The 26,886-nt window shown below is 40.9% G+C and overlaps 2 protein-coding genes across 2 annotated transcripts in view; one reads left to right on the plus strand and one right to left on the minus strand.

Annotated features, from left to right (window-relative positions):
* nme7 (NME/NM23 family member 7) overlaps nucleotides 1-7,750 on the plus strand; it is a 14,623-nt gene extending 6,873 nt beyond the window's left edge. Inside the window, exons 9-12 of the mRNA XM_086088633.1 lie at nucleotides 1,023-1,091; nucleotides 1,187-1,288; nucleotides 5,598-5,705; nucleotides 7,125-7,750. Coding sequence (XP_085944759.1) covers nucleotides 1,023-1,091; nucleotides 1,187-1,288; nucleotides 5,598-5,705; nucleotides 7,125-7,157 — 312 coding nt within the window. The 3' untranslated portion in view covers nucleotides 7,158-7,750. The remainder of the gene's footprint in view (nucleotides 1-1,022; nucleotides 1,092-1,186; nucleotides 1,289-5,597; nucleotides 5,706-7,124) is intronic.
* Nucleotides 7,680-21,793, minus strand: atp1b1a (ATPase Na+/K+ transporting subunit beta 1a). The gene is made up of 6 exons (XM_086088638.1): nucleotides 21,401-21,793; nucleotides 14,538-14,666; nucleotides 12,856-13,011; nucleotides 11,206-11,390; nucleotides 10,828-10,911; nucleotides 7,680-9,883 (listed from the first exon to the last, which is right to left on the minus strand). The coding sequence occupies exons 1-6, from the start codon at nucleotides 21,492-21,494 to the stop codon at nucleotides 9,626-9,628; spliced, it is 906 nt and encodes a 301-aa protein (XP_085944764.1). The 5' UTR covers nucleotides 21,495-21,793; the 3' UTR covers nucleotides 7,680-9,625.
* Between the last annotated feature and the right edge of the window lie 5,093 nt (nucleotides 21,794-26,886).

Here is a 26,886-nt window from a genome sequence, read left to right on the forward strand (position 1 = left end):
TCTTTTACTACTATTACTATTGCTACCACTACTAATACTAATACTCGTTCTACTACCACTTGTTCTTCTACTCATCAATGGCTTTTTTTACTAATTGTTCTTTTACTTTCACTAGTTCTTCTCTTACTACTACTACTACTACTACTAATAGTTCCACTACTACTAGTTATTTAACTAATACTACTATATTACTAGTTTTTCTACTACCACTTCTACTATAACTACATCTTTCCACTTTGACTATTGCAAATTATTCTTATACTACTAATTCAACTATCACCACTACTAGTTTTCCAACCACCACCACTACTAGCTCAACTTTAACCACCACTTCTACTACTATAACTACTGCTTTCACTTCTACTATTACTAGTTCTTGTTGTACTACTAGTTCAACTATCACCACTACTAGTTCAACTTTAACCACCGCTCCTACTACTATAACTACGTCACTTCTACTACTACTAGTTCTTCTTGTACTAGTTAAACTATCACTGCTACTAGTTCCCCAACTACCACCACTACTAGTTCAACTTGAGCAACTTCTACTACTTTAACTAGTCCTTTCACATCTACTATTACTAGTTCTTCTTGCACTACTTGTTCAACCATCACCCTTACTAGTTCTCCAACCACCACCACTACTAGTTCTGCTTTTAACCTCTACCAGCACCACAACTACTACTATCTCTACTGCGACTTTTAACTTGTTTATCTTTTTCTATGACTATTACTAGTTTTTCTACTAGTATGACTACTTTTAGTATTTCTTTTGTGACTACTACTACCACTATGACTTCTATTACTAGGACTAGAAAAACGCAGTTATTATCTCTCTGCTACTATTATTACTGCTCCAATATTTTTCGCCCCCAAAACAATCTTCTCTTCAGTCAGAGCACGCACACACGCACACACACACACTCGAGTCGAGCAAGCGCTTGTCAACCGCCCGCCCGTGTTTTATCAGAATTATGATAACCTGCTGACGCACACGTACAAAAAGTGATATTTTTGCACAGTTCAAAGTGGACCGGGCCAATGCCGAGGAGTTCTACGAAGTTTACAAAGGCGTCGTGACGGAGTACGTGGTGAGTTCAACATCAGCTGGGAAAGAAAAGACTCCAGAAATGTCAATGTTGCGAAACGATTAGCAGCGCTCATGATGAAATTCCCCGTCCGGCAGGACATGGTGACGGAGCTGTCTTTGGGTCCCTGCATGGTTCTGGAGCTCCACGGGGCCGACGTAGCCAAGACCTTCCGCGACTTTTGTGGGCCTGCCGATCCGGTGAGTTGCTAACCAATACAGCAGCACTTACTGATATTTGACCACAAATGTCATTTCAAGTGGATTAGTTGCCGTCACCTCCCTGACGTGTGTCACATTCCTACGAGGGAGTGACCGAATGGTCACATGACCGACACCCTCATACGAGATCATGTGCATTAATGCACAAGATGTGCATACATTTCCAATTATAAATATTTGCACTCCGGACACACAACACAATGATTCAATGGAATTGATGTGTGTTGCATTCTCTTTATTAGTCTTAGTCATTTTCTTTCTGAATCCTTTTAAATTAGATTTGGGTTTTTATGTATTATTTTCTATTTTATCTATTATTTTTTTATTATCATCACATTTTTTATTGATTTTGTATTATTAATATACAATTTTATTATATATCGTATTTCGATTATTTATCTTCTTTTTCTTTTTTTTTATATTTAAGGACAGACACAGACCTTTATGTTCATACTCATTTATTTATTTATTTTAGTTCAATTTTATTTCTGTATTTATTGATTATTTTGGGGGTTTATTTATTTTTTAGTTGCTTTGATATTTTATTTTTAAATATAATTTTTCCCTATTTTTTTATTGATTTATTTTCCATTATTTCATATTGCTTATTTTTATATTTATTTACTACTTCTTTACTACTTTATTTCTCTATAAAAAAATCGTAATCCATTTTTTCATCAATTGATTATTTTCATTAAAATATTTATTAGTTTTAGTTTTATTCATTAATTTTTTTTGTTGTTTTGTATTTATTTGTATGCATCTATATTGTATTAGTTTGTATTTATTTATAGTAAACAATTTATTGGTTTCTTTGATTCATGAATGATGACTGGAATCATGTGATGGCGTCCCCGCATCTGTTGCGCGCGTTCGTTCCCGCTGCAGCAACACGTGTTTTTGTTTTGTGGATAATACTTCAGCGGCAGAACTCGGAAATGACGCTCCGCCTTTGTCTGGAATAGAAAAAGCTATTGTTGTGCATCTTTGCATGCTGTTGTGTAACTTCCAGGCAGCTGATGACACGCGCGCACGCGCGCGCGCACACACGCCAAATGCGTCATCAATGAGTCTGATCGATATAAAGAGGAGGGGCGCCTTTTATTATTAGCGCCGACCGCTGTGCAGTCATGTGTTGCGGATCGATTAGCCAATAGTCCGTTCTGGCCATCAGCCACAATAGCAACGCGCACGGTGACCTTCGCACCACAGTCACAGGCTCGCTTGGATTGGTCCCGGCCGCCCCCCCCCCCGCCAATACCGCGTCCCGCGTCCAACTCATTTCCAAGACAATAAATGGACGCGGTCCGATATCGAGCCAGCCTCATTATTTGGGCGAGCTCGCCCAGCAGGACGTGCGCTCCTGTGACCTGCCTGCAAATCATTAGCCAATTAATTAACCTTCGTTCGCCGCGCGCTGCTCTGCATGTTAACGACGAAGACGATGGAGTTCCACAATAAAAATGAATTCTTTAGTCACTTTGTTCTAGTTTATATATGCAATTAATGGGGAAAAAACATTTATTTTTAATTTATTAAATTATAAATATTTGTTTTGTTTTTCTTATTTCCATTTTGTTCAACTCGTAGTCGTATTTTTACAATTATTTTCCATTCTATTCCTGCGCTGTAATTTAGAGAGCAGAAAGGATTCATTTCGATTTTATTACACATTATTTACCATTTATTTTTTAATTATTATTATTATTAGGTAAATATTTGTATTATTATATTTATTATTATAATTCTTAACTTATTTTTTTTTTCAAATGACCTGTAGTATTATTTTTTTCTATTAATTGTAAATAATTCACGTTAACTTGCGGCATGCAGGAAGAAGCGTGTCGTAATAAATAAATAAATAATCATGAATCCAATATTTATTCTTTCGTTTAGAATTTATTTCTGAATTGAATCTTAGCAATACCAACATGTCAAAAAATGAAGCGTAATCAACCTGCCAAAGTGTGTGTTTTTTTTTATTAATTAAAAAAAACGGTGCTGAGTCACATTCCCGCTGAGAAGCTCGTCGCCCTGCGTCGCCACGGCAACAGCACCCGCCGTTGCATCCATTAGCTTTCACGTCACGCACCTGCAGCCCCTTATCTAGTACACACACACACACGCACACACGCTCTCACCTACATGGTAAGGTTGTAAGTTTGATTATTACCAAAAACAATCTGTTCCGAGGTTCCTCTTCATTTGTTCCCGTCAGGAGAAATTTGATGTCGGATGAAGTGCATTCGTCATTTGATGTCCTACAAAGATTTGAAATTATGAATGTTCATCATCAACCGAAGTGTGAATTTGCAAATACGTCCATTATTAGACGACCTGCAAGGGCACGTATAATATAAAGTGCTCTTGCTGTATTTCAGTTCGGTTTTAAGCGACTCAACTCGTCCTTGGAGTTCAAAAACCACTTCCTGTTTTTTGTGCACTGTGGAACGTAAACTCGAGTCAAACGAGTCCGCCTTTAATGAAGAACGTCATTGACGGGTTGAAGGTGCAAGCTGATGAAGCCAGTAATAAAGAAGGTGGTCAGTGAGCGAGTTGACTTTTTATTTTTTTTATTTTTAATGCTAACAATGCTAACAATGCTAACAAAAGTTTGTCCGTCACTAAGGCTCTTCATACAATCGATAACGATTGAGTCAAATCAATTTAAGTCAATGATATAAAAAAAACCCAAATGTGTTCCGATTACAAGACTTCGTTTTAGGCGTCTTGTATTGCAAATGGCCTTTTAAACGCCATCTTTAATTTCCCCGGCGCATACTGCGTGCGCGGATTGATGGAGGCGGCGAGCCGTGACGCCAGGCGAGGGGTTCGAGCTCTCGCTCAGTCATCACAATCCAATTACAGTTGAGGAGGAAGGTCGCTCGCCAGGACGCAATTACGCAAACGTCTCTCCCCGTCATGAAACTAACGCAATTACCTCCCCCAGGGCCACTTTACCAGCAGCTCCATCTCCCCGCATATCGCCGCCGTCGGCGCCACGTTGGTCCGTTCTGCATTCATCTCCTGCTGCGCTCGTGTGATGTAATAATTTTCATTTCATCTTCTACGGTTATTTTCAGACATCATCTATACGTACGGTGCGTAAGGAAGTAACAAAGATTATTTTCTATGCCATATAATGCAAATGGAATAAAGTAATCTGATTACACCTCTAAAAAGTAATACCTTTACTTGATTTGAAAAGTAACTGATTATTTTCTATGCAATGTAATGGAAATGCAAAGAAGTCATCATCAATATGCGTCTAAAAAGTAATGCAGTTACTTTACCCCATTTTAAAAGTAACTAAGATTGTTTTATATCCAATGTAAATTGAAAAAGTAATGTGATTACACCTAACAAGTAAGTTACTTTTCTGCTAACTTCATTTTAAAAGTAACTAAGATTATTTTCTATGCAATGTAAGGTAAATGGGGAGTAATCTGATTTTACCTAAAAAGTAATGCACTTACTTTTCTGCTTCATTTAAAAAGTAACTAACATTATTTTCTATGCGATGTATTTTAAATGGAAAAAGTCATCTGATTACGCCTCTTAAAAGTAATGCAGTTACTTTACTGCTTACTTGATTTTAAAAGTAACTAAGACTTAAGTTACTTATTCGTTACATTCAGCAGCCGTATAAGGCCTATTAACCTGTATGGACATAAAATCGTCGCGTTCGCTTCGCTAATGTAGCACTGGACCTAGCATAGCATGCTGGCAAAGCGCGTAACACCGGCGGCGTGTACGACCTAACAATTGTACACGCGCGAAAATGCGGAATTCATGACTTCTCCTCAGGAGTCATTGAAAATAGCAACTATGACAAACCACCTGACCAAAAAGAACAAATGTGACATTAATCACATTAAGAGAGCCTCTTTATATTTAGAGGACAATGAAGGTCGTTAGGAATTGTGTTCTATGGCGACTTTCCAAATGATCTGCTTTCTTTACCGGCTTCCTCTCCATACAGTTAACATGTGTGTGTAGGTGTGTGTGTGTGTGTGTGTGTGTGTGTGTGTGTGTGTTGGGACCCAGTGGGAGGGTTTCATTTCCTGGAGGCGCGGTGACCTTCAAGAAAGGACACTGGCGCTCAGGATACTGCCTCAGCGGCCATTTTGGCTCTAACACAAAGACAGTAGTACTCATTTTTTGGACAGGATTCTTCTAGGACTTGTGCTTTGTAGCGTGTGTAATTCCCTCATGAAATATTCAGCGAGTGTCATCAATGTCCGTTTCACGATAGTCAACTTTATTTCTCCCTTCGCTCCTTCCGCAGGACATCGCTCGCCACGTCCGTCCGTCCACGCTGCGAGCCATTTACGGCGTCGACAAGGTCAAGAACGCCGTCCACTGCACGGATCTTCCCGAAGACGCCATCTTGGAGGTGGGTGCTAACTTTACCGCGCTAAATACGCTAGCTGAGCGAAATGTCAGCAGAGATGAAAAGGAGAAATGAGAGCCCACGCCAACAATTCTAAATTTACACTAGTGACTTGGAGTAAAGGTTTATTTTCAAGGAAAAAGGAAAGATTTTTCAGAAAAGTCAAATATTTTCGAGAAAAAAATTGGTACGGGCGGGCTCGTTTAAATAAAGAACACATTTTTGAGGAAAGAAAAGGTTTTTAGATGTCATGTTCAAAAGTCATAATGTACTGAGAAAAACAAGTAAAACTATTTTTAAAAATTTATTGTCTTAAATTTGAGGGAAAATGTGTCTTTGAGGGGATAAAAAGATTTGAGACAAAAAGTAATTTCAGAGAAAATATTTGTATTAAGAGAGCAAAATTTACATGGATTCTAAATTTTGACTCTTTGTTTTTGGGGGGGGGGGGTCAAGAATTCTTAGATAAAAAATTTAAATATTTGGGAAACAAAATGTGTATATTTACAACGACGTATTAGGGCCACGTATAAATATATATTTTTAAGGGTGGGGGCAATATTCTGTTTTTCTCCTCTGAATATTGCCTCCAGCCTCTAAAAATATATATATATATATTTATACGTGGCCCTTATACGTCGTCATACATATTTGAGGTAAGAAGCCATGTTTTTTAAAATCATAATTGCCTTTTATTTATATTTATATATATAAAATATATTTTACAGAAGAAAAAAAAGTTACAACCTTATGACACAAAAATGTTCAAGAAAAATCGTTGAAATTGCGATTCCCCAACGGTTAAGAACTATTTTCCAAAGCAATACCTTTTCGCCGCCTCGTCATTTCTCAACTCTGGCCTCTGGAACGTCGAGCAAAATTCTGCTGCTCTTCGGCTTTTGCGTGATCACGCATTGACGGCTTCTTGTCGCATGTGACATTTTTGACGAAGGCTTGAATGTTCACAGCCGAAACCAGTAAAAGGTAAGAGAACTTCTCTTTCCACAATCTATCACGCTTCTTGTAATTCACGCGTACAAATGAAAATCCGTTTGGGTTTTGTTGACAATCTGCCATTTTCGAGAGCGCGATGTTTGCTTCATATCCTCCATACCTGTTGGTGCAATTTCGACACAACAAGCGGGTAAAACAGGCAGTGTGAAAGGGGCAATGTTTAACTCTCCCCCCCCCCCCCCCCCCAACTTCAGTCTCATGACCGCAGCGTGGGCCCCGACCCCGATCCCGCCCGCCTCAGATCTCTCACGGTGTGACGGGAACAGGAATGACGGCGGGGTTTGAAACAAAAGCTTTTGTTGAGCAGCGGCGGAGCGGGCGGGGCTGGGGGGCCGTTATGACATAATGCCTCTTTTGTTAACCATTTGCCACTTCAACCTGACGGGGCGGCCATTTTGTGGTCCACAGGTGCAGTACTTCTTCAAGATCTTGGACGGCTGACCACAAAGAAAATCACGACACGTCCAGACTTTGTTGTTGTTGTTGTTTCAATTTAGATCAAATAATGACCAGAACACGCGTGGATTATTAGAAATATCATTACTCGGACTCATCCGGCCAATATTAGCTCCTTTATGATCTGCAAAGTTTTTTCAAAAGATGCTATGGGAAGAGCGTCCATTTTTTTTTTTAGCAGGTGTGGTTTTGAACATTCAACAAAGCCCTCTCAGCATTTCAGAGACAATAGACAATTATTCACGATTTTGAAGACTCATTTTATATACTTGACTTTTTTTTTAAATGATTCCATGTAGAAGATTATTTTCACTTGACTTCATTGTCCGCAAGTTACAATATGTTTTGATTGCGATTTTTTTGAAAATCGATTGTAGCGTTGTTGGTACCGGAGGAATTGATATTTTTCCAATGGATTCTGTGGTTCTCTTTCATTTGATCAACTAGACTTCAACAAACTTTTTGACAGAAAAAACCAAACAGAAAAATTGACACACAAATATCATGTGACTTTTTTTTTGTTGTTTGTTTATTGTTTCAGCCAGATTAAATAAAGTGACCAGAAGACTCCTGACAAATTGTTTTGATTATTTTCTTCTTTCTTATTTTTTGTCAACATGTAACGGGATACTGCATTGATACTTTTTTTTTTTTTTTTTTTATGTTTTCAACCAGCGACTACTTTGGTATCAGATTCAAAACATGACATTTCTGAGAGAAAGAGAAATAAAATGTACAACTGCATAAATATAAAATTCTTCCACCATGAACATGGCTAAAACATTCGACAGTACAAGACTCTGCTAGGAACTACAAAAAAAAAAAAAAAAAAACTACAAACGACAGAAGGGGGGGCAATGAAAAGCGTACAAACGATGGATCCTTCCTTGATGGTGTCCAGTACCGCGCTAGTATTTCAGTTAGTCGCTCGCACACGCACACAAACACACGCGCAGGCACACGCACACAGAAGCGGACGAGACGAGATTTTACGACACAAACACGTCAGTAGTAGTAAGTAGTAGTAGTGGAGTTGCAGGTTTCTCTTTTTTTTTTCTTTTTTTTTTTTTCTTTTCCTCAATCGACAGTATGGACGCGTCCTCTATGGCTCCAGGAAGGAGTACAAGTCATCATCAATGTACAGCAGAATAAATATGTTTTCATTTGCTTTTGCTATTGCTACGCCACATCCTAAAACCCTGGACAGACACAAGAGAAGCCCGAGTGGGAATGAAGCGCACACTTTTTTTTTTTTCTCTCTCATATGGAATATATACGGTCCTGTAGAGCAGTGGAGGATTGCAAATGGTGGGGGCAGCGCCTAAAAGTGGCTTTTAGGCGGCGGACAGCGAGTGGCAAGTTTTGCAGACGCGCCCTCAATTGATGACGGTAATCGACATATGGCAGTGTGATCAAATCATTTCAATGCCACCAAAAAAAAGAAAAAAAAAGTTCAAGGGATACTTGACTCAAAATGTTCATAACATAATTTTTCCATATACAATGAATACCTTTAAAAAACAATGTTTTTTTCCCACCTGCTGTCGACTTAATATGACGTCACCTGTGCTGAGGAAGTAGGGAACGACCAATCATGGCTCACCGGTTTTCTGGGTTTGGTCAGCAAACTGAGCCGTGATTGGTCGTCATCTTCAGCCGACAGCAAGTGGAAAAAAACATCGTTTATGAAGGTATTCATTGTATATGGAAAAATAATGACGTTATTAACATGTTACTGCTGAAAATGGCTCAATGAGTCAAGTATCCCTTTAAAGAAACATCATAAACCAGAATAAAAGTTGGATTGTGTGTGTGTGTTTTTTTACAAAGTACAAATCTTACAATGATCTTAATTTTACGATAACGTCTCATATTTTCAAGGAATAAATCCCGATTTTGGGGTGATTGTAATCTTATGACAAAGTCACACATTTTTGGCAAAAAAAAAAAAATCAACAAATGTTATTTTGTTGATTTCTTTTTAATGTATTTACGGACCATTAGGCACACTGTATTATTTGGTGCAGTATCAACGGAATCATGCAATTCCTTTTGAAAAAGTTTGGCAACAAACCAAAAAAAATGCTTGAAATATCTTGACATTATTAAATGTGAGGACATTTTTCAATTTTGGCACGGATTTTAGCAAGCAGTATAAAGTTGGCGTGCATAAAATGATGCGGCGGCCCAGATTTGACCCCAGAGCCCGATCCACTTGAAACGCTCAAAAATGACACTCGTGTTGTTCGGCTAACAACATTTGGCTTAATCAAGTTTGGGGAAATGTATCGCGTGAATGCTGAGACTAACGATAGTTGCATTTACTTGTATCATCTCAATTGGCTCTACATGTTTTTTGGAGAGTTGCTTGTCAAAAGGAAAAAAAGAGGGGAGGGGGGGTGCGGCGGGGGTGAAGAGTGCGCGTCGACTGACTGAGCGAGCGACCCAAGAGGTCACGAGTTGATGGTGAACTTGACGTCGAATCGTCCCTGATAGCGGTCCTTGTCGCTGTAATTGATGTTGGCGCCGTACGCCTTGCACTCGATGCGAATCTCCTGGCCCAGCGTCAAGTTGGTGAACTGGATGGCCACCAGCGGCTGAAGGTAGTCGGGGTGCAGCAGCCGGCCGTAGTACGGGTAGTACTGCAGCGGGAAGCTGCCGCCGAAGCCAAAGTAGTTGATCTCGCCGAGCTTGTCCGCGTCCTCATCGCGCTGAGATCACAGTGGGATGATTCGGTTAGCGTTTGGGCATTTTTGGAGCGTCGTGCCGCAACGCGCTCGGCAAGACCGAGCTCGGCTGGATTAGGGTGCGGCGTTGACGGGCAGAGAAGGTCCCATACCAAACTAATAGTTGTCGTCGCAAAAGCCGAGATCATTTATACTTGTATTTCTATAGCTTGCTTAAGTGACAGCGCGTGAAGGAGTTAAGTCATTGGAAATTCGTGTGGTACCGAGTACACACTCTTGTGGAACGCCAAAGAGCCACAGAATGAAATGTTCAACATTATTTTCGGTCTAAGTTTTATTTGACCTATGTGCAGTAAATTTGAACAGAGTAAGAACTTTTAATTTCAATTATTACACGCCACTATTACAAAATCAGCATAATCATTAAAAAAAAGATTATTAATACAAATTTTTGAGTTGTTTAAGTTTATACATTTGCACCTTTTTACAATTTAAAATAACTACTTTAATAAATGGTTTCATCCAATAGGAACTTGCATAATTAGTGTTTTTTATAGAATTTTATTTGTCTTAATATTTTTTATCTGTTTTTTACGTTTAAACATTTTCTTGTTTTGAACCCAAAAATAAATGCACACCAACGTAAAGTTTTTGCCAACATCAATAAATAAATATATATTATTATAAATTCTGTTTGGTCCAAAAGGAACTTACATAATTAGTGTATCTATTTTTTTAATTGGTCTTAATATTTTTAAATGCTTTAACATTTTCTTGGTTTTGTAGCAAAAAATACATGTTTGAATAATTGCAATTTCAATTATTGCCCAAATAATTGTAATTCATTTTTTCCATAATCGAGCAGCCCTAATTAGTGCTACTTTACATTTTTTGGTCTCTCCATATGTTGGATTTTCAGGACAGGTGGGTCTGGCACCCCCGCGGTTCACCGGAAGCGTTAGGCTCACCTTGTTCTTGCAGAAAATGGGTATGGAGTTGTTCTTTAATCGGCCCTGAAGAGGCACAGGCAGCGCGTCGCTATTGTCGGGGGCCTGCAATCGCACCCAAGAAAAGAGAAAAGAAAAAAAGAAAGGCAGACAGTCAGGAATTTCAGTCAGGAAAGACAAGATTTTTTTTTTTATATTAATTTTATTGCTGATGGAGGGAGTCATTTATTTATAGATGAATAAAAAAAAAAGATAAGGCTTTATAAAATACTTGTGATTTTTGTTTGAATTATTCCAATTATCAATCAATCAAATGATCAATTGAAGTCGTAAATTTTTGGCCCCCATTTGACGACATATCTCTTTATTCCGAGCAGCCGTTTTTGTTTTTTTTCTCACCTTGGGCCTGAAATTGACGATCCTGTTGAGTTTGACGATGATGCACGGCGATCCGTTCTGGAAGCCGTAGGTGCTGTCGGTCTCACCCGAGCAGCTTTCCAGCCAGGACCTCTTGTAGCTGCAGGCCTTGCGCTTACCCTGGTCGTTCTCAATGCTGTCGCGCTCGCGGTACGACTCGGGGCTCGCTGTGCGGCGGACAGATGAACACATTAAGGGACTCTTTCACTTTATAACGTAACATATGCACGTTGTTGATATTCAAGTAAAAAATCATGATGTCATAACTGCTCAAATCTTCCAGCAATATTAGCTGTGGGTTTTTGAGTTGTCGTTGAAGACCAAGTGACACGACCTCGCCCCTCTCCAGTTGCAGGTGCAAGCAGTCAGTGATCCCGTTAAGTCCCCTTTGTCCAAAAAATTAATCAATTGCCTCTTTCGGGAATTTTTCAGTTTCCACAGCTTGGTAGAGGAAGGATGATTAAAATGATATTGCAATAATTGCAATACGGTAACATTTACGAGTGTGCCAACCGTCATCTGCGACAATTTCTAACTAATGTTAGAATTTGGGGCAGGAAAAAAAAAAAAGATTCATCTGCCGATTATTTAAAAAATATATATGATGCATAAAATGACCCCCTATCCCCAATAAAACCATTCCTACTTGTTTACAACCGCTGTAAAGCATTAACCTTTTCTTTTATATATATATTTTTTATCTTGTGTTATTTTTGTCTTGGAACTTACTGGGCTAACCTGGGACCTCGGTCGGGGATTGTATTTTGTGCCATGTCATGTGGAAATGTGTGTTAAGACAACAAAAATCCTTGCATGTTTGCATCCTTGAATTTTGTGGAAAGAAAGTCTTTGAATCCTTGAAATATCTTTAAATATAATTATATATATATATATATATATATATATATATATATTATATTATATTCCTGTGCAATTTGGCCGCCTGGGGGCAGTGTGGTGCCGTGCAAGTGTGGTGTACACACTTATAAAGTAAGTACAGAAGAAATATTTTTCACACATTGGGAAGAATTTGTGCCTTTGTGTCGTGTTATCCCATCTGTTCCCGCTAGATTTGTGCGTGAATATTTGTTATTTGAAGGAAGTCGATGCTAACTTCCTGTTAGCATTTGAATGGGATTCTCCCCTCGCTTTTAGCATTAGCGCTAGGCTAGCGATGTTTTAAAAAAGAAGCATGTTTTGTATTTCAATGTACAGTGGATATAATTCTTAACGTTGTGGGATTAGTTTTAACTCCAACTGCGGTGTCATTAAGCAGCTCAGAGGACGCTTAGGGACAACAGAATAACCAGAATAACATACGTTACACGCTTGCCAGTTGCTAATGCTATGCAAGCAAAATGGTGCATTCAGGATACTTTCACAGCGTCAGAAATTTCGGTTTTCTTCGATGATACCGTTTTAAAGGGGAAAATAATCGGCCAAAAAGCAGAGACAACGAAGGGAAACCATAAGATTTTATATTATAGAATATAAATGTACCATGCTATATTTATCGAACTAAATGATGGGAAAACACTTGGTTTATTCAAACTAACAACAATTGGTCGTGATTGTAATAATGATACTACTGTAATAACGATGCCATTCATATATTGATCGGTAAAAACTTGCCTCCGCAGTTTTCAAATTTCAGCAGGTCGTTTTGGCGATCGGCGTCGTAGAGCGCGAGGAACTTGGTAATGCTTTCTACGTACTTCCCATACGACTTTGGGTCGCTCTTGCTGAATGAGATCTCGGACTTTAAAGAGCGTGGCGTATGTGACAAACCTGCAGGAAAGGAGGGAAAGTGTTTCAGGGGACATACTCCAAAAGTATCGGAACAGCAAGGTCAATTCCTTTGTTTTTGTAATGTATACCAAAGACATTTATTTGGGTTTCAGACTGAAAGATGAATTTGAGACAAAAATGATGACAAACGAGACAAAAGTTCGGCATTCCAGGTTCAGTAAATATACTAATAGTCAAGACTAGTTGGTTATGAATAAATCCAAAGTAATAACTTTAATTTGGTCCAGTACACACGCAGATCAGAGCAACCTATTTTGAATTATGATTCGAACGCACATCCCATCAAAAAAGCAACACTTCTCGAGACACTGCTTTCTAAAAAAAAAAAAACATGGATTTCCCAAACATCCATTCTGAAGGAGATAAAAAGACTTCCCATTTTACATTGCCAATACAGATAGACTTAAAGTACTAGTTTTCTATACATTTTAATGTTAAACTTGTCCATTATTGTTCACAATTGAAAGAAAAATATATATCGTCCTGAAAAATGTGTTATTGTGACAGGCCTACTGTTAACGACTGCCGGCGTTCCATCTATGTTATATCACAAATTGGGTAAATTCCTGGCCCAACTTCAGCACACCGTTCTGGTATCAGGACAATGATGTGGTCAAAAGCTGGAAAACGATGGCTGAAACTTCTGATAAGCACACATCAGGCCTGCTTGAGCACAAGTTGCCACCCGTGGGACAGAACAGCCCTCCTCAAAACCGGAGGATTTCAACAGAGCTGTTCAGAAAGAATGAGAAGAGTGCCGTTATTCTTGTTTCGGGGCTATTTTCGGGGAAAAGCATGTCCCAAACATTTGAAGACATCCAGGCACACAGGTTGTAATCTTTTTTTTTTGGGGGGGGGGGGGGGGGGGGTCTCCTTTAAGTGTGGCACTTCCTCTTCCTGCCATCTTTGTTATCATACGGAAACACAGTAGTAGTAGCACTGTGCAGATCTTACACACGTGTGTGACTTGTGAGCGTCCCTCCCGCCCTTTTTCACCCGTGACTCCTTCACAGTGGAAACTTTTTAGCGTCAGTGTGAAAAAAAAAAAGGGAGGGGGGGGGTGGGGAAACCTCCCCTTTGCTTCCTTTATCAGTCACACTGCTGTAAACCAAAGTCGGCAGACCGACGGTTACGCCAGGCTTGACAAACGGTAAACTAAAACCGCGAGGACCTTCACAATGGCCTCTAAAAATACCGCCCAAACATGTGCTGCTGCTGCTGTTTCTAAATGAAAGCTTACGCATTACAGAGAGCATTTTGTCTCGCTAATCAACAAGCTTAGAGAGGCCTCGCACCACAACAAGCCTCGCCGTGCGTCCCCCCCCCCCCCCCCCCCCCCCCGGTGCACAAACTGAATGTGAGCCGCAACACTTCCTGTGGCCTGAGGGGGAGCCGGCTTCGACGGGTTTCCGTGTGAGTGAAGGACAAAATGGCTGACGCTATCTAAGGTCGGAGATGCTGCCTCGAGGCACAAGTCCCTCTCAGCCATGTTGACTTGTTCATACCTGGGGGGGCCACTCGATCCTGGTAGGTGGGCTTGTAGTTGCTTAAAGTGAGCAACATCACCTGAATGGTCCCCACAAAGATGGCCGCCAAGCATCCGTAGAAGATAACGTAGAACAACAAGATTTTGACTGTGGACAAAAGGAGGGAGAGGACAGTCAATGATTTGTCATCATGTCAGACATGAAACAGGATCACATTTGTGCTTTTACAACCATAAAATGAAAGTTAAAATCATGACATCAAGCTTTTGCCATTTGTTTGTAACAAAACAACGGCGATTTAGTCATGATCGTTTTTGTTGATTTTGAGAAGACTTTGTGGTCTAAACAGGAAGTTTTGGGTGACCACTTATCAGTAATATCGTTCATAAATACAAAGTCTGGGGAATTTGATATATTAAAACAAAGTAATATCAATCAGTTCTTCGGAAAGTGTGACAATCGATGGACGTCACATTAAAAACATAATGTCCTCAAACATCACGTCAATCTTTTAGCATTTGGTTTGTTAAAACAAAGCAACGGTGTTCGTCTGTTATCTAAATTTTAAATATTTGGTGACCAGTGGAAATACAAAAAAAAAATTACACTCAAAAACATTATTCAATTTCGAGAGTATTTACAATTGGGTTTATTAAAGACTGTTTTTGTCTTGATGGTTGACAGTACGCACACACATTGGATTCATCCAAAAACGAAATTTTGGGAGGAGTGCATACAGCACAAGCGTGGATTTAGCACACTCAAAAGTGATTTATCAAACTTGACACAAATTGTGATGGCTGACTTTGCAACTTCAAATAGCACATCTAAAAGCAGGTGCAAACCAGCATAGCGCAGACAAAATGAGATGCAACGGGAAACACTTTTCTGCTTGTGTAAACCTTTTTGAAATGCCAGAAACTTTATTGCAACATATCGGCTATTCAGGAATACAATTTGGGAGCTTCCGAATGATCAAAAGGCTGACTTTGAGCCAATCACAAGAAGGAGTCATGCCATAACATCTTTGACATGACAAAACTTGGCTTTTACGTAGTTGCTGTCTTCACCAATATAATCGGGGCCACTGATTTGTTTGTCTTCTTCCACTAACACTCCCAATTCCTTCACTTCAACTTTATTTTGCACTTGCTGTTTCCTCCCCAAAATTTCCGTGGTAAAAATCAGAGCTAATGTGCAAAACCCTTGTGTGCAAACTGTCGGGTGAACACACGAGTTAGCGTCCACTATTTAGGACTAGTAAATCAGATCCAAAGGCTTTTTTTAGTGTTCAAACCAAAGTGAATGGTGAAGCCAACAGAGTTGTAAAAAAAGGTTGTCTGAACATTAAAACAAAGTATTAGCGATCTGTTCTCGTCTTGATTGTCTTCAAGTAGGGAGGCGTGCTTTAAAGAGGGTTGACGATGGATAATGGTTTAAAAAAAATATATATTCTAATCATGATACTCTAAAACACAGGTGTGAGAGTCCGGTCCTCAGGGTCCTGAGTCTCGCATGTTTTTGAGGTTTCTCTACTCCAACACACCTGATTCAATGATCAGGATCATTATCAAGCTCCTGCAGAGAGTTTACTGATGATCTTAAATATAAATCAGCTGTGATGAACGTGGGAAACCTAAAAAACGTGGTTCACCAATTCCAGCCCTCAAGGTCCGGAGTCCTGCAGGTTTTAGATGTTTCCGCCAACAACACATCTGATACTAAAAATCTGCATCGTTATCAGGAATGCTAATGAGCTGATTATATGAATCAAGTGTGCTAGTGGGCGGAAACATCTAAAACCTGCAGGACACCGTACCTCGAGGACTGAAATTGGTGAACCCTGCTTTAAAACATGCAGGACTCGGCCCTCGAGGACTGGACTTTGACACCACTGTTCCAAAACATTAATCCAAGGTCACAACAATCAGTTCTCATATTGATCAACTTTATACAAAACACGGCGGTCAGGAAAACATCACCAATCAAGTTGTGTAAAAAATGTGCACCGTGGCGATCGATATATAAAGTTTCCTTTAGAAATGAACGTGGCGATACATCAAGTGGGATACATAATGGTCATCTGTGCTCATCGATGTAAAGAAGAGTCCCCAAAGGAACAGCTGGTTTAATTCAAGGACACAATGTGAACACGTGAGCAGTATTGTCGGGAGGGGGCGACCAGTCGTTGCATGTAATTGTTAGCCTCATGATGAACTACAACCACAAAGGATCCCTTTCTCGTCTTGTGGCGGAAGCTTTGTGAGGGAACTATTGTGAGAGTGCCTCCTTTTCCACTCCTCTCCGGTTGCAAGAGAGGGGGGCCATTTAGGGAAGTACAGGATAAGTCATCACCAGTCATTCCAGACGGGCCCCGTTTCCCTCCCCCGCTGTGTCGCCCACAGCCGCAACAGGTTTGGCAGAGAAACACAACTCAAAGGCCCCAGCGCCAGTTTTACCAAATAAGAAACTGGGAGAAGTACATCGAATCTATCTTAGGAGGACGCACACAAAAGAATGTCAAGGACCCGTGCCTGAAATTGAAAAGTTGTCCATGTCGGGTCGAAGCAGCTATTTCAGGCGAGTTTGAAATTCGACTCCAGAAGTGGTCAATACTCAACTCGCAGTGCCCACCTGGAAAGTTTAAAAAAAAAAATAATAATATCCCGAATGCCACTTTCACTGTCGACACAAAATTGAGCGGAACAAACTATCATAACGGAAAAGTTTAACCGCCCCATGCCTAAAATTGAACATAAAGCCGAAAATCGCCACAGAAGGGTGGAACACAATCCAAAAAGGATACCAGTAAATGTTCATATTCGTATAGAAAAGGCAAAAACTAAATCATGAATAAATAAATTATTATTAAAAACAGGCAAACCCAATGAGAAAAAAAAACTTAAGTCTTAAGTCTAATATTTTTATGTTGGTGTACATTTCTGTTTTTTGAGACCTCATTCCATAATCACATCACTCAAAATCGGAAACGCCATTCATCACGTTGACCGCCCAACACGAGCGTTTACACATTTCTAAAACGCTGATATATCCTCGCCGAGGTTTGCAGTTGTCATGTCAGCATTCCCGAGGTGTCTTTCTGTTGCTAGTTACGAAGCGGCACCTATGGGGACCAGTCTGACGACTGCAGCGTCGCTTCAGCCAGCAGCCCCTCGGGCCACGTCAGACTCCCCCCCCCCCTCCCTCCCCTACCCGCCTCGGCTGGCCTAATGTTGACTGAGAAGTTTCGAGTAATCGTCGCGTGCCGGTTCGATGACCACTGTTTTGCCTTCTGAGAGCAGCATCCATTTTAAGTTTGTTTGTGGCAAGCGATTGTCACTTGCCGCCTGGTTCAAGACCATCCCCGGCCGGACACATGGGCTGCGGTGTACTTTGAGCAAGACTCCATTTATGTGCCATGATCAGTGTGTGTTCGCTGTGATGGGTCAAATTTTGTGTACATAACAAAAAACAATAATTTCATTTTCAAGTTGTGCCCATAAGAAACACTGGTAACTATAGTCAATGTATACATTTCTTGTTGTCATAACACTTCCTATCAGATCCACACTGCATTTGTTTTTTGTTATTAGCCAGAGTAGGAATCACAGCACCTGTTTATAAGGAAACTCTTGGCGATACGTTTTACAAGCGAGCACCTGGTCATTTGTAAGGCAAATGAGCATTTTCCCTCATGATCGCAGGTGAGAGTGAGGCGTGCTGGGAATGGCAACGACAGCTTTAGAAGTCTTTTACGGCGTGTATATATATATGTCTATGACGATAGATTCAAATGTAGTACTTGACATTTGTGATCCAGTCCAGCGAATGACAGTCATGGGTCGTATTGGCCGCTACTGTGTGGTTTAGGGCTGAAACAATTATTAGAATGACTTGATGAGGGCCAACCAGGAGGAAAAACTGCACAAAAGACATAATCGTGCACAGCAGGATAGGTACAGGAACAAGTGCGCTTTTAATTAAAAAACACAGACTGGTTAATGGTTAGGCAGTTAACAACCAGCGACAAGCCTAACCTAGCAACAGCCGAGCCTGGAAATCCAGACTCACTCGCAGCTTTGCCGGCGAGTGAGTCTGTTCGACCGCATCCGTCGCTTTTCTGAGGCGGGGCAAACCTGAGCTAACAAGACAGTGGAATGAACCAATGAGCGAAGAGCGGACGTGATGTCAGAAAAGCGACTCGTTGAAGTCTTTTTTTTTTCTTTTCTTGCGGAGTTGGAGTAAAAAATCCAACATGGCTACTAGCTGAAGAGAGACAGTAGTGAATAACACTGTAGTTGAATGTCGTTGTTGCGGGAAAAACTTGATGACTGAAGACTGACATGGCTCACGAAGTCGACGTCATGCAAATAGACGAATTTGATTGGCCCGGCCTGTTTTCAGAACTGCTGTCTAAGGACGCCTACCCACTTTCTTTTTAAAGAAAGTGGGTGTGGCTTGCCAGGCTAGTTCAAACATGAAACAGATTGCAACCTGTTTGTTAAATACAGTGGCTCACAGTATTAAGCCCGAAGTTTCAGATAAATAAATACATTTTCATACAAATCTTACAGTGTACAAATACATGTTTACTGATTAGTATTTTCTAAATTTGAGAGGGGGGGAAATCGCAATAGTCGATTTGTATCAGGATTAATTGTGGACAACAATAATATCTGCCCCTTTTGTGCATTTTGTTGTTAAATACTCTGATTACTCAAAGAGATAATTGGATTGAATAATCGATTCTAAAAATATCAAATAGCTTTTGCCCTATTGATAGACAGTTATTAAACAGTATTACATTCTAGTTAAGGGTCTCTCTTTGTAAATGTCCGCCACCAGCGTATTTTAAATATTGCTAGTGCTCGTCCACATGTATTAACGTTGGTAGTGTACTAAGTGCACACTTGTTTGGTGTTATAAACACAAAGCAATATGTATGGCCGTTGGGTCTTTTGAGTTGCTTGTTACATGATCTCTGTTTTTACAGATGCGACAGCCATGCTGTCCATTTCAAACACTCGCTTAGTGCCCACTACCCAATCAAGTCAAGGTGTATTTATTAAATAAAAACGGGTCATTTTTAGAGAGCACAAATGTAAACCTTAAAAAAAAAAAAAAAATCACTAGCGTTCCAGCATCAAAACACCACAAGATGTTACTTTTCTAAAATGGAGGACGTGCACAATTGCGATCAAATTATCAACGGCACACTGTTGCATGTGTGCAGTCAAGATAATGAGCCTGAATTCTTACATGGGCTGCGGCAGATACTCCCACAACTTAAGTTATCAACACAAATATACTACCAAGTATGAAAAATATGCCTTTGATGGATTTGAGTGCAAATGATTGTGCCTTTAGTGGTTTGCGTTCTTTCAGGGAGGTAAAGTCTTTAAATTATTTTCCATTTGCATGCAAAACTTGTCAAAATCGCAAGCGTACACACATACACCCACACTGCATGTGGCTGGGGATAGCCAGTGTTTATCTAGCAGTTCAGGAACAGGCACAACAACCTGAAACATGTCAATGGAAAGTGCCCCATCCCCCAACACACTGCAGCAGGAGCTTGTGGTGAACAAACCATCACCACATTCACACTGCCCCCCCTTCCCCTTCCATTTCATAGCCTTGCCCCTCTCCGTGCTGCGTTCACGGACACTCTGACACCTTTGAAGTTACTTTAATCTTTAAATTCACATTCTAAAAGCATTATTACAACCCCATCCAATATGATGTTGTGTCATCTTGTAGCCCATTAACTTGGTCGAGCTCTTTCCGTGGTGTGTTCAAGGACAAACCTGTTGCTGTCGAGCATTATGGCGACAAAAGTGACGCCTTTCAATGACAGCCAGGCACGGTGGCTTAATTCATTAGCCGGCTCGTGTACGATTAAAGGGAACTTGGGTTCATAATTGCGGATGAATACCCGACAAAGCTCAAGTTTCCTCTTTTCGGAAAATAGACGCTTATGTAGTTCGACGGCAGAGGAGTGGAGGGGACGGCCCTCGAGACATGTGAGTCGTGATCAGTTCGACTGTACCGGAATCGACTTTTTGCAAAAGGGGAGGGGGTGGGATCCACATCACGTGTTTATTAGTCAACCACGTCAAGCTTGATGAGGCAAACACTGACCGGAATGTTAACTATTCAGGGTGGGAAAAGTGGTATTTTTTTTTCTTTCGTGGGAAAAAGGAACAAGCAGGCCACCATTAACAAAACAAAACAAAAAAATGGTCAATGAACAATCAATTAACCAGTTTGTCGAGCTGATGCTGGAGAAGTGAGTGGGGATCTCCCCCACTCAAAACACAACTTTCACCACCGGCACGAATAAAAAGTCGTGGCCCGGCACAGGCTGTCCTTCAGGGGTGACCTTTTTTCTTTTTCTTTTTTAACAACCCCTCACCACAAGCACGGACGACTAAGCCTTTATTATCCGTCACATTTCCTTTATTACCCACCAGCCCTTTGTAGTAACATGAAATGAATGGATATTAGCTCAAATAATCAAGTCTGCTCGTTTAATCTAGTACAAATAAGTCATTTTACTTTAAAAGTTGCCTCCCCCATTTTGTTTTCCTTTCGCGCCCAAGCTGCCCATTTTCTCGGCGTCGTCGACTTCCCAAAATCAAAATGACGGCGCAACTTCTAAGTGGTGGATGGGAGAGACGGAGAAAAAAAAAAAAAAGAGCCTCCGACAAGTCACGACGCAGCCTTGTCAGCGGCGGAGAGCTCGAACAGGTGCTGCCGCCTGCCTTAGCAAGCAGGCAGCCTTCTTGTCACTCGAAAATGGAGGAAGGTGGTGAGACAAAAACGCTCTTGCGTCGTGACATTCAACAGTTACAAAAAAGAAAAAGAAAAGGAAGACTTACACCAACTGCCGCCGGTTCTCCCCAGAAACTCCTTCTTCTCGGAATTCCACACAAAGCTCCTCCAGCCGCCGTCGGTGTCTTTATTCCCCGACATGTTTATAGAGGTCCTCCCACACACACACCGGTAAGCTCCAACTTTTGTGTCTTCTTTTTTTCTGTTTCAAAAGAGCAACCCGCGACCACTCAGGGGTGTTTTTGCGGAGGAGACGACTGCTGCGTCTCACCGGAAACGCGAAAAGGGCACTTTGTATGCCCGCACCGCCGCTTGAATCGCTCTCCTTTTCTCTCTCTCTCTCTCTTTCTATCTCTCTTTTTCCTCTTTCCCGTTCTCTCTCTTTCTCTCTCTCCTCTACGGTGTGCGACTCCGCCCGCAAACTCCCGCAATAAGTTCCACGGCGAGAGTGAGGAGGAAGGGGGTAAGAAAGGGGGAGCAACGAGCCAATCAGAGTGGCGCGCTGCTGTATGGCGTCATAGTAAAGGCAGTACTGAAGGGGGGGTGATGTCGCACAGTTGCCAAGAGCAGTGAGACAAAATGGGCCAGGTGCCATAGCAACCGTACCCCCCCCCCCCCCCCCCCCCGTGTAGTGGTGGTTGGTGACGTGACTCCCTTGTAGGTGCTAATATGACAAGTGGAGGGACTATTTGACCACAATACTATTGCAAATCTATTGGGGTACAGAAAAACAAAATGGTGGCTGATAACCCCTTAGGGCAGTGATTGAAAAATCAGACATGACCTCTTTACAACCTTTCCTTATAAACGACCATGTAAAGTGAATTTACTGGTGTGTTTCCCAAAAAATTATACATGTTTGAAGATAATTGCTGGAAATGTGCAGACTGACAAAGTAGTACTTAAATAAAATGGCGCAGTTTGATGAACTTTCGACATGTCGTCAACCCACCTCTGTGTAGGAACTTGAGCGCCTTCATTCGCATCAGAGGTTATCTGGCTCAACTGCAGTTAGCTAGCTAGCTAATTAGCTACCCTTTGGATACTCTCCTGGCATGAGCATAACCGCTTTAGAGTGCCTCGTTGTTGCCCGTGTGCGCATGCCACAAATATGAATATAATATAACATTTCTTGATTGATTTGATAGTCCCAGTGCAGAGGACGTGAGATAGGGTCCGGGCTTCGGCCTTCCTGGGTGGAGTTTGCATGTTCTCCCCGTGCTTGCGTGGGTTTCCTCCGGATACTCCGGTTTCCTCCCACATTCCAAAGACATGCATGGCAGGTGAATTGGACACTCCAAATTGTCCATAGGTGTGATTGTGAGTGTGGATGGTTGTTCGTCTCTGTGTGCCCACCGATTGGCTGGCAACCAGTTCAGGGTTGTTCCCCGCCTACTGCCCGAAGCCAGCTGGGATAGGCTCCAGCGCCCCCCCCCCGCGACCCTTGTGAGGAAAAGTGGTTAAGAAAATGGATGGATGGATGGATTTGATAGTCGATTATTAGTTTTACTAATAATTTAATTGTTACACCTCTAGAAAGGTTTTTATTCTGATGAGAAAGCCAACGTGTCAACATGGCCACATTTGAGCACCTTGTGAAAGTGGTGCGGAAAAGCACATCCTCACCATGTAATGCTCATTACCACCACCCGTAGGTCTGGAGTGGAAAAGCATCATACTCTAGTTACAACAGACAACTGTTGCAAAACATTTTTTTTTGTACTTATCAACAGTGTAATACGACTTGTTCATTTCCCCTCATATTTAGTTGTTTTTCAGCTCCATTTTATGTACCAGATTTGTGTTTTCATCTGTTTGTGTGCCGGATTACATAAAAAAAATACTTAAACGAGTTCCACAAACTTTATAGCGGTATGTAGCATGGGCCAAAAAACAAAGCAATTTTGGATCAGGATGAAGGTGCGTGTCGGGGAATTTATTTTCACTTTTGTTTGACCTCTCTCAGTGAGTCTTTATGGTGGAATTAGCATAGTCTTTTTCATTTTAACAGTTAAACCTCTGGCTCACTACAAATTCCGTTCACAGCCTTTGTGCCCGCTAGGCAGTAAGTTTCCACCTCATACGTGTGTGTGTGTGTGCACGTTTGCGTGTGTATGAGTGTGGAATATTGAGCCGGGATTTGGCTACCGAACAATTGAAAATCACACTCCAAGCTCTTCAAATCAGATTTATAATGAGAACAGAGACGGGAGCAAAGGGGGTTGGGGTGGGGGGTTGATTTATGGCCTGATTAGCTTACCGCTTCAGCTGCCCCGACATGTAGCTGCCATGTACACTGTATCTGCATGGATACAAATAAAATGGTGCACAGTTACATTTTGCACTAATGGTTTAATTTCAGTTTCAATTGTAACCACTACTTTTGCCTAGTTGTAATAGAAAACCTGTTTTTTTGTCTACTTTTATTAAAATAGGCAATTTGTCCCATTTCGTGCTTGTGACATTTTCATACAAAATGTACGAAAACTACACTCTCATTTGCTGATTCTCATGTCAGTCATGAGGCCCCGCCCCGCCTTTTAAAGCCACACACACTCAAAGTCAAAGACAATGGCGACCACAAGTGGACAATACGAATACCTCCTCCTCACATCTGCATTTTGTCGTTTAGTAATTCAGTTACATTTGTATCCCATTACTCGACTGATCATTGGATAATTGGTTCTGAAAATACACTAAATTGACGGTTCAAATTCTGTTTACACAAACAGCGACATGTTTCCATTACAGTGTTCCAAGTTTCTATATGTAAAAGCAAACATGTTTGACATCACAGACCTGTCAATCATACCTTAAACAAACCATATTGCTAATGTGTTGTGATGTGTTGTACGCATGTTATTGTAGTGTATGTTACTGCAGTGGAGCGTGTCCTGCCCAGAACTCTGGTTGCATTCATAGTAATGCTAATATTATTATCGTTATTCATGCTAATAATACATCACTAATATTAGTCATTCTCTGCAAAAGATAAAGAATATATGAACGTGAGCACTGTTTTGTTTGCACCACAACATAGACGCTAATTTGCATTTCCATTAAGATACGATTGTTTTAACTACTACTTGTCTTTGCTGTATGTTTCGTTTGATAATAAACTTCAACTAGGAGTGGCAATAAAGGTTCTCTCTTGTGTGAGAAGTTACGTTCACTGACACCATATTTTGACCTTTTCTGCTTTCAAGTCAAAGCACCACTGTCTTAACAGTATACGGCAATAAACTTGTTTGTACATTTGTAGTACAGTTAAGATGGTTAAAAAAAAAAAAGTGACATGTGTGAATAGCGATCTGTGGGGACTGTTTACGCTCCATCCAAAAAGTAAACAATGTAATGCACTCCGCCGGCGACGCTATAGATTTTTTTCTATGCGGCGATAGCACAGCAGGCTCGCCGTGTTTGCACAGATCAAAGCTTAGCCAAGATTACCAGGAGGTGCGGCATTCTGAGATGGCCTGTGGACGGAATCTGGTATGCGGGGAGCCAGCCCGACTCGAACCCTTCAACAATAGCGTGTCTATGCAGGAGGCCCCCGGCATCGTCTCCTCCACAAAGTTGTAATTGAAAAAAAAATTTTTTTTCCCCCCACAGGAAATAATGTAAAGGTAAGTTATTTGTTACCATTATAAAAGCTTAACTCAATGGACAGGCAGTGTTTAAAGTAAAACTACTTAGCTTTTGAAAATGCCCGACATCACCGACTTACATAGCTCAAAATTTAATTGAAGTGATGGATAGTGTTTGTAGATGAACGCCACGCCGGTTACACATCGTCTCCGCACAATTAGCTCTGCACTTGTTTTTGTTGTAAAACCTGTTCAGGGAATTTACGTAGGCATCCACTTTGTAAACAGTGAGTACACCTGAGGCCAGTTGAAGCTATACATTTTTTATTTTTTATTTTTTATTTTTTATTTTTTATTTTTTATTTTTTATTTTTTATTTTTTATTTTTTATTTTTTATTTTTTATTTTTTATTTTTTCCTAAAAGAGCTCAGTATTGAAGCTATACATTTTAAAGGCTCGGCTACGTTCAAAGTGTAAACTGGAGCTTCTGTTGTGACCTTGCACATCGTGAGGCCTTGCATACTCATCACAGTCTGTTTCTTGTTATGTTGCACTTCCTTTCACTGGAACTAAGGGGCCAAAATTTCGGGCAATTCTATGCGCTGAAATTTGTGGGATTTGTTCTTTCCTGTTCCAACGTGCCTGTGCACTGGTTCACAAAGCAAAGTTTATAACAAAAGCGTGGATGAGTGAGTTGGGTGTGGATGAACTTGTGTAGTTTACACAAAATTCCGACCCAATAGATCATCTTTAGGATGAATTAAAGCAGAGACTGAGAGTCACGTTTTCTTGTCCAGTGTCACTGTGTGTGACCTCACAAATGTGCTTCCAGAAGAATGGTCAAAAATTGCAATTAACGCACTTTGAAACCTTCTGGAAAGCTATAATAGGAGATGTTTATATCTAGCTACAGTCAGGTGTTGCTTGATGTGGCCTTCAGGGACATTCTGAAATCGTCATTTTCCTCACACTTAGCGATTGTTCCTTACTTTAGCCGATCATAGCATCCACCCAACCATCCATTCATTATCCAATGTCAGGTGCTGCCTTCAGGGACAATCTGAAATCGTAGATCTCCTCACAAAACTAAGTAATTGTTCCAAATATAACTTTTCGGGGCCGATCGTCCATCCGTCCGTCCATCCATCCATCCATGCATCCATCCAGCCAATGTCAGGTGTTGCCTAAACAGCTACTTATCTACCTTACGCTATGTGTACGAGTACAAAATATAAACCCTAATGTTTACTTATATTTATAGTTAACTTGCTAAATTGCCATCAGTTTAAGTCTTTGTTTGCCACGCTTCCATCTTCACTCCATTCTTGGCACAAAACCCAACACCAATGCTAACAAGCTAACAAACAACATGCAAACTGCGGGCAAATAAACGCGCCCAAAATAATCGGCGTGACGCGTCTTTTTCCAGCTAGGCCTGTTCATCTTATCTGAGACACACACCCATTCGAGTGAACAATCACCAATGCCCCCCCCCCCCCCCCCCTCCTAATGGTTGCTCGGAGCAGCGAGGTTATTGTGTTGGCCTTTTGGTCAGGCTCTTAATTTCATCAGTGAAGCCCAATTAAGCAGCAAAGGTCTGATGAGGGGGGGAACAGAACCATGCTGGGGGACCTTTTGACATGCTAGCGCAATGCCACATACCACAGATTGTTTTCGGCTTTTGTGTTCAGCTCTGTCACCATTCATAATTGTAGTAGTCATTGTTAGCCTTTAAGTTTGTCAATGGAATGTCCAGGATGTGTGAAATCATTTCTCCCCCCCCCCCAAAAAAAAATTCTGGCCACTGATAGGAAAAAGTGACTAATGAGGCAAAGAGTCTATTAGCCCGGCGGCCATTTTGATATTGTTCCTTCTTGGTGGAAAATGTACTTCATTGCCCAATTCCGATGGAAGCCATATTTGTGTCATGTAAACAGTTGTCATT

Source organism: Leptonotus elevatus, chromosome 11 (genome assembly GCF_054856555.1).
Source record: "Leptonotus elevatus isolate MCC_2025b chromosome 11, RoL_Lele_1.0, whole genome shotgun sequence".
NCBI classification, from domain to species: Eukaryota; Metazoa; Chordata; class Actinopteri; order Syngnathiformes; family Syngnathidae; genus Leptonotus; species Leptonotus elevatus.

Excerpts from the sequence above, each read along its gene's own strand:
- atp1b1a (XM_086088638.1), bottom strand. The coding sequence starts at position 21,494 with ATGTCGGGGAATAAAGACACCGACGGCGGCTGGAGGAGCTTTGTGTGG. Across the intron at positions 11,391-12,855 it reads GAAATTTGAAAACTGCGGAG|CGAGCCCCGAGTCGTACCGC; the intron begins GCAAGTTTTTAC and ends TCCGCCGCACAG. Across the intron at positions 9,884-10,827 it reads CCATTTTCTGCAAGAACAAG|CGCGATGAGGACGCGGACAA; the intron begins GTGAGCCTAACG and ends CTGTGATCTCAG.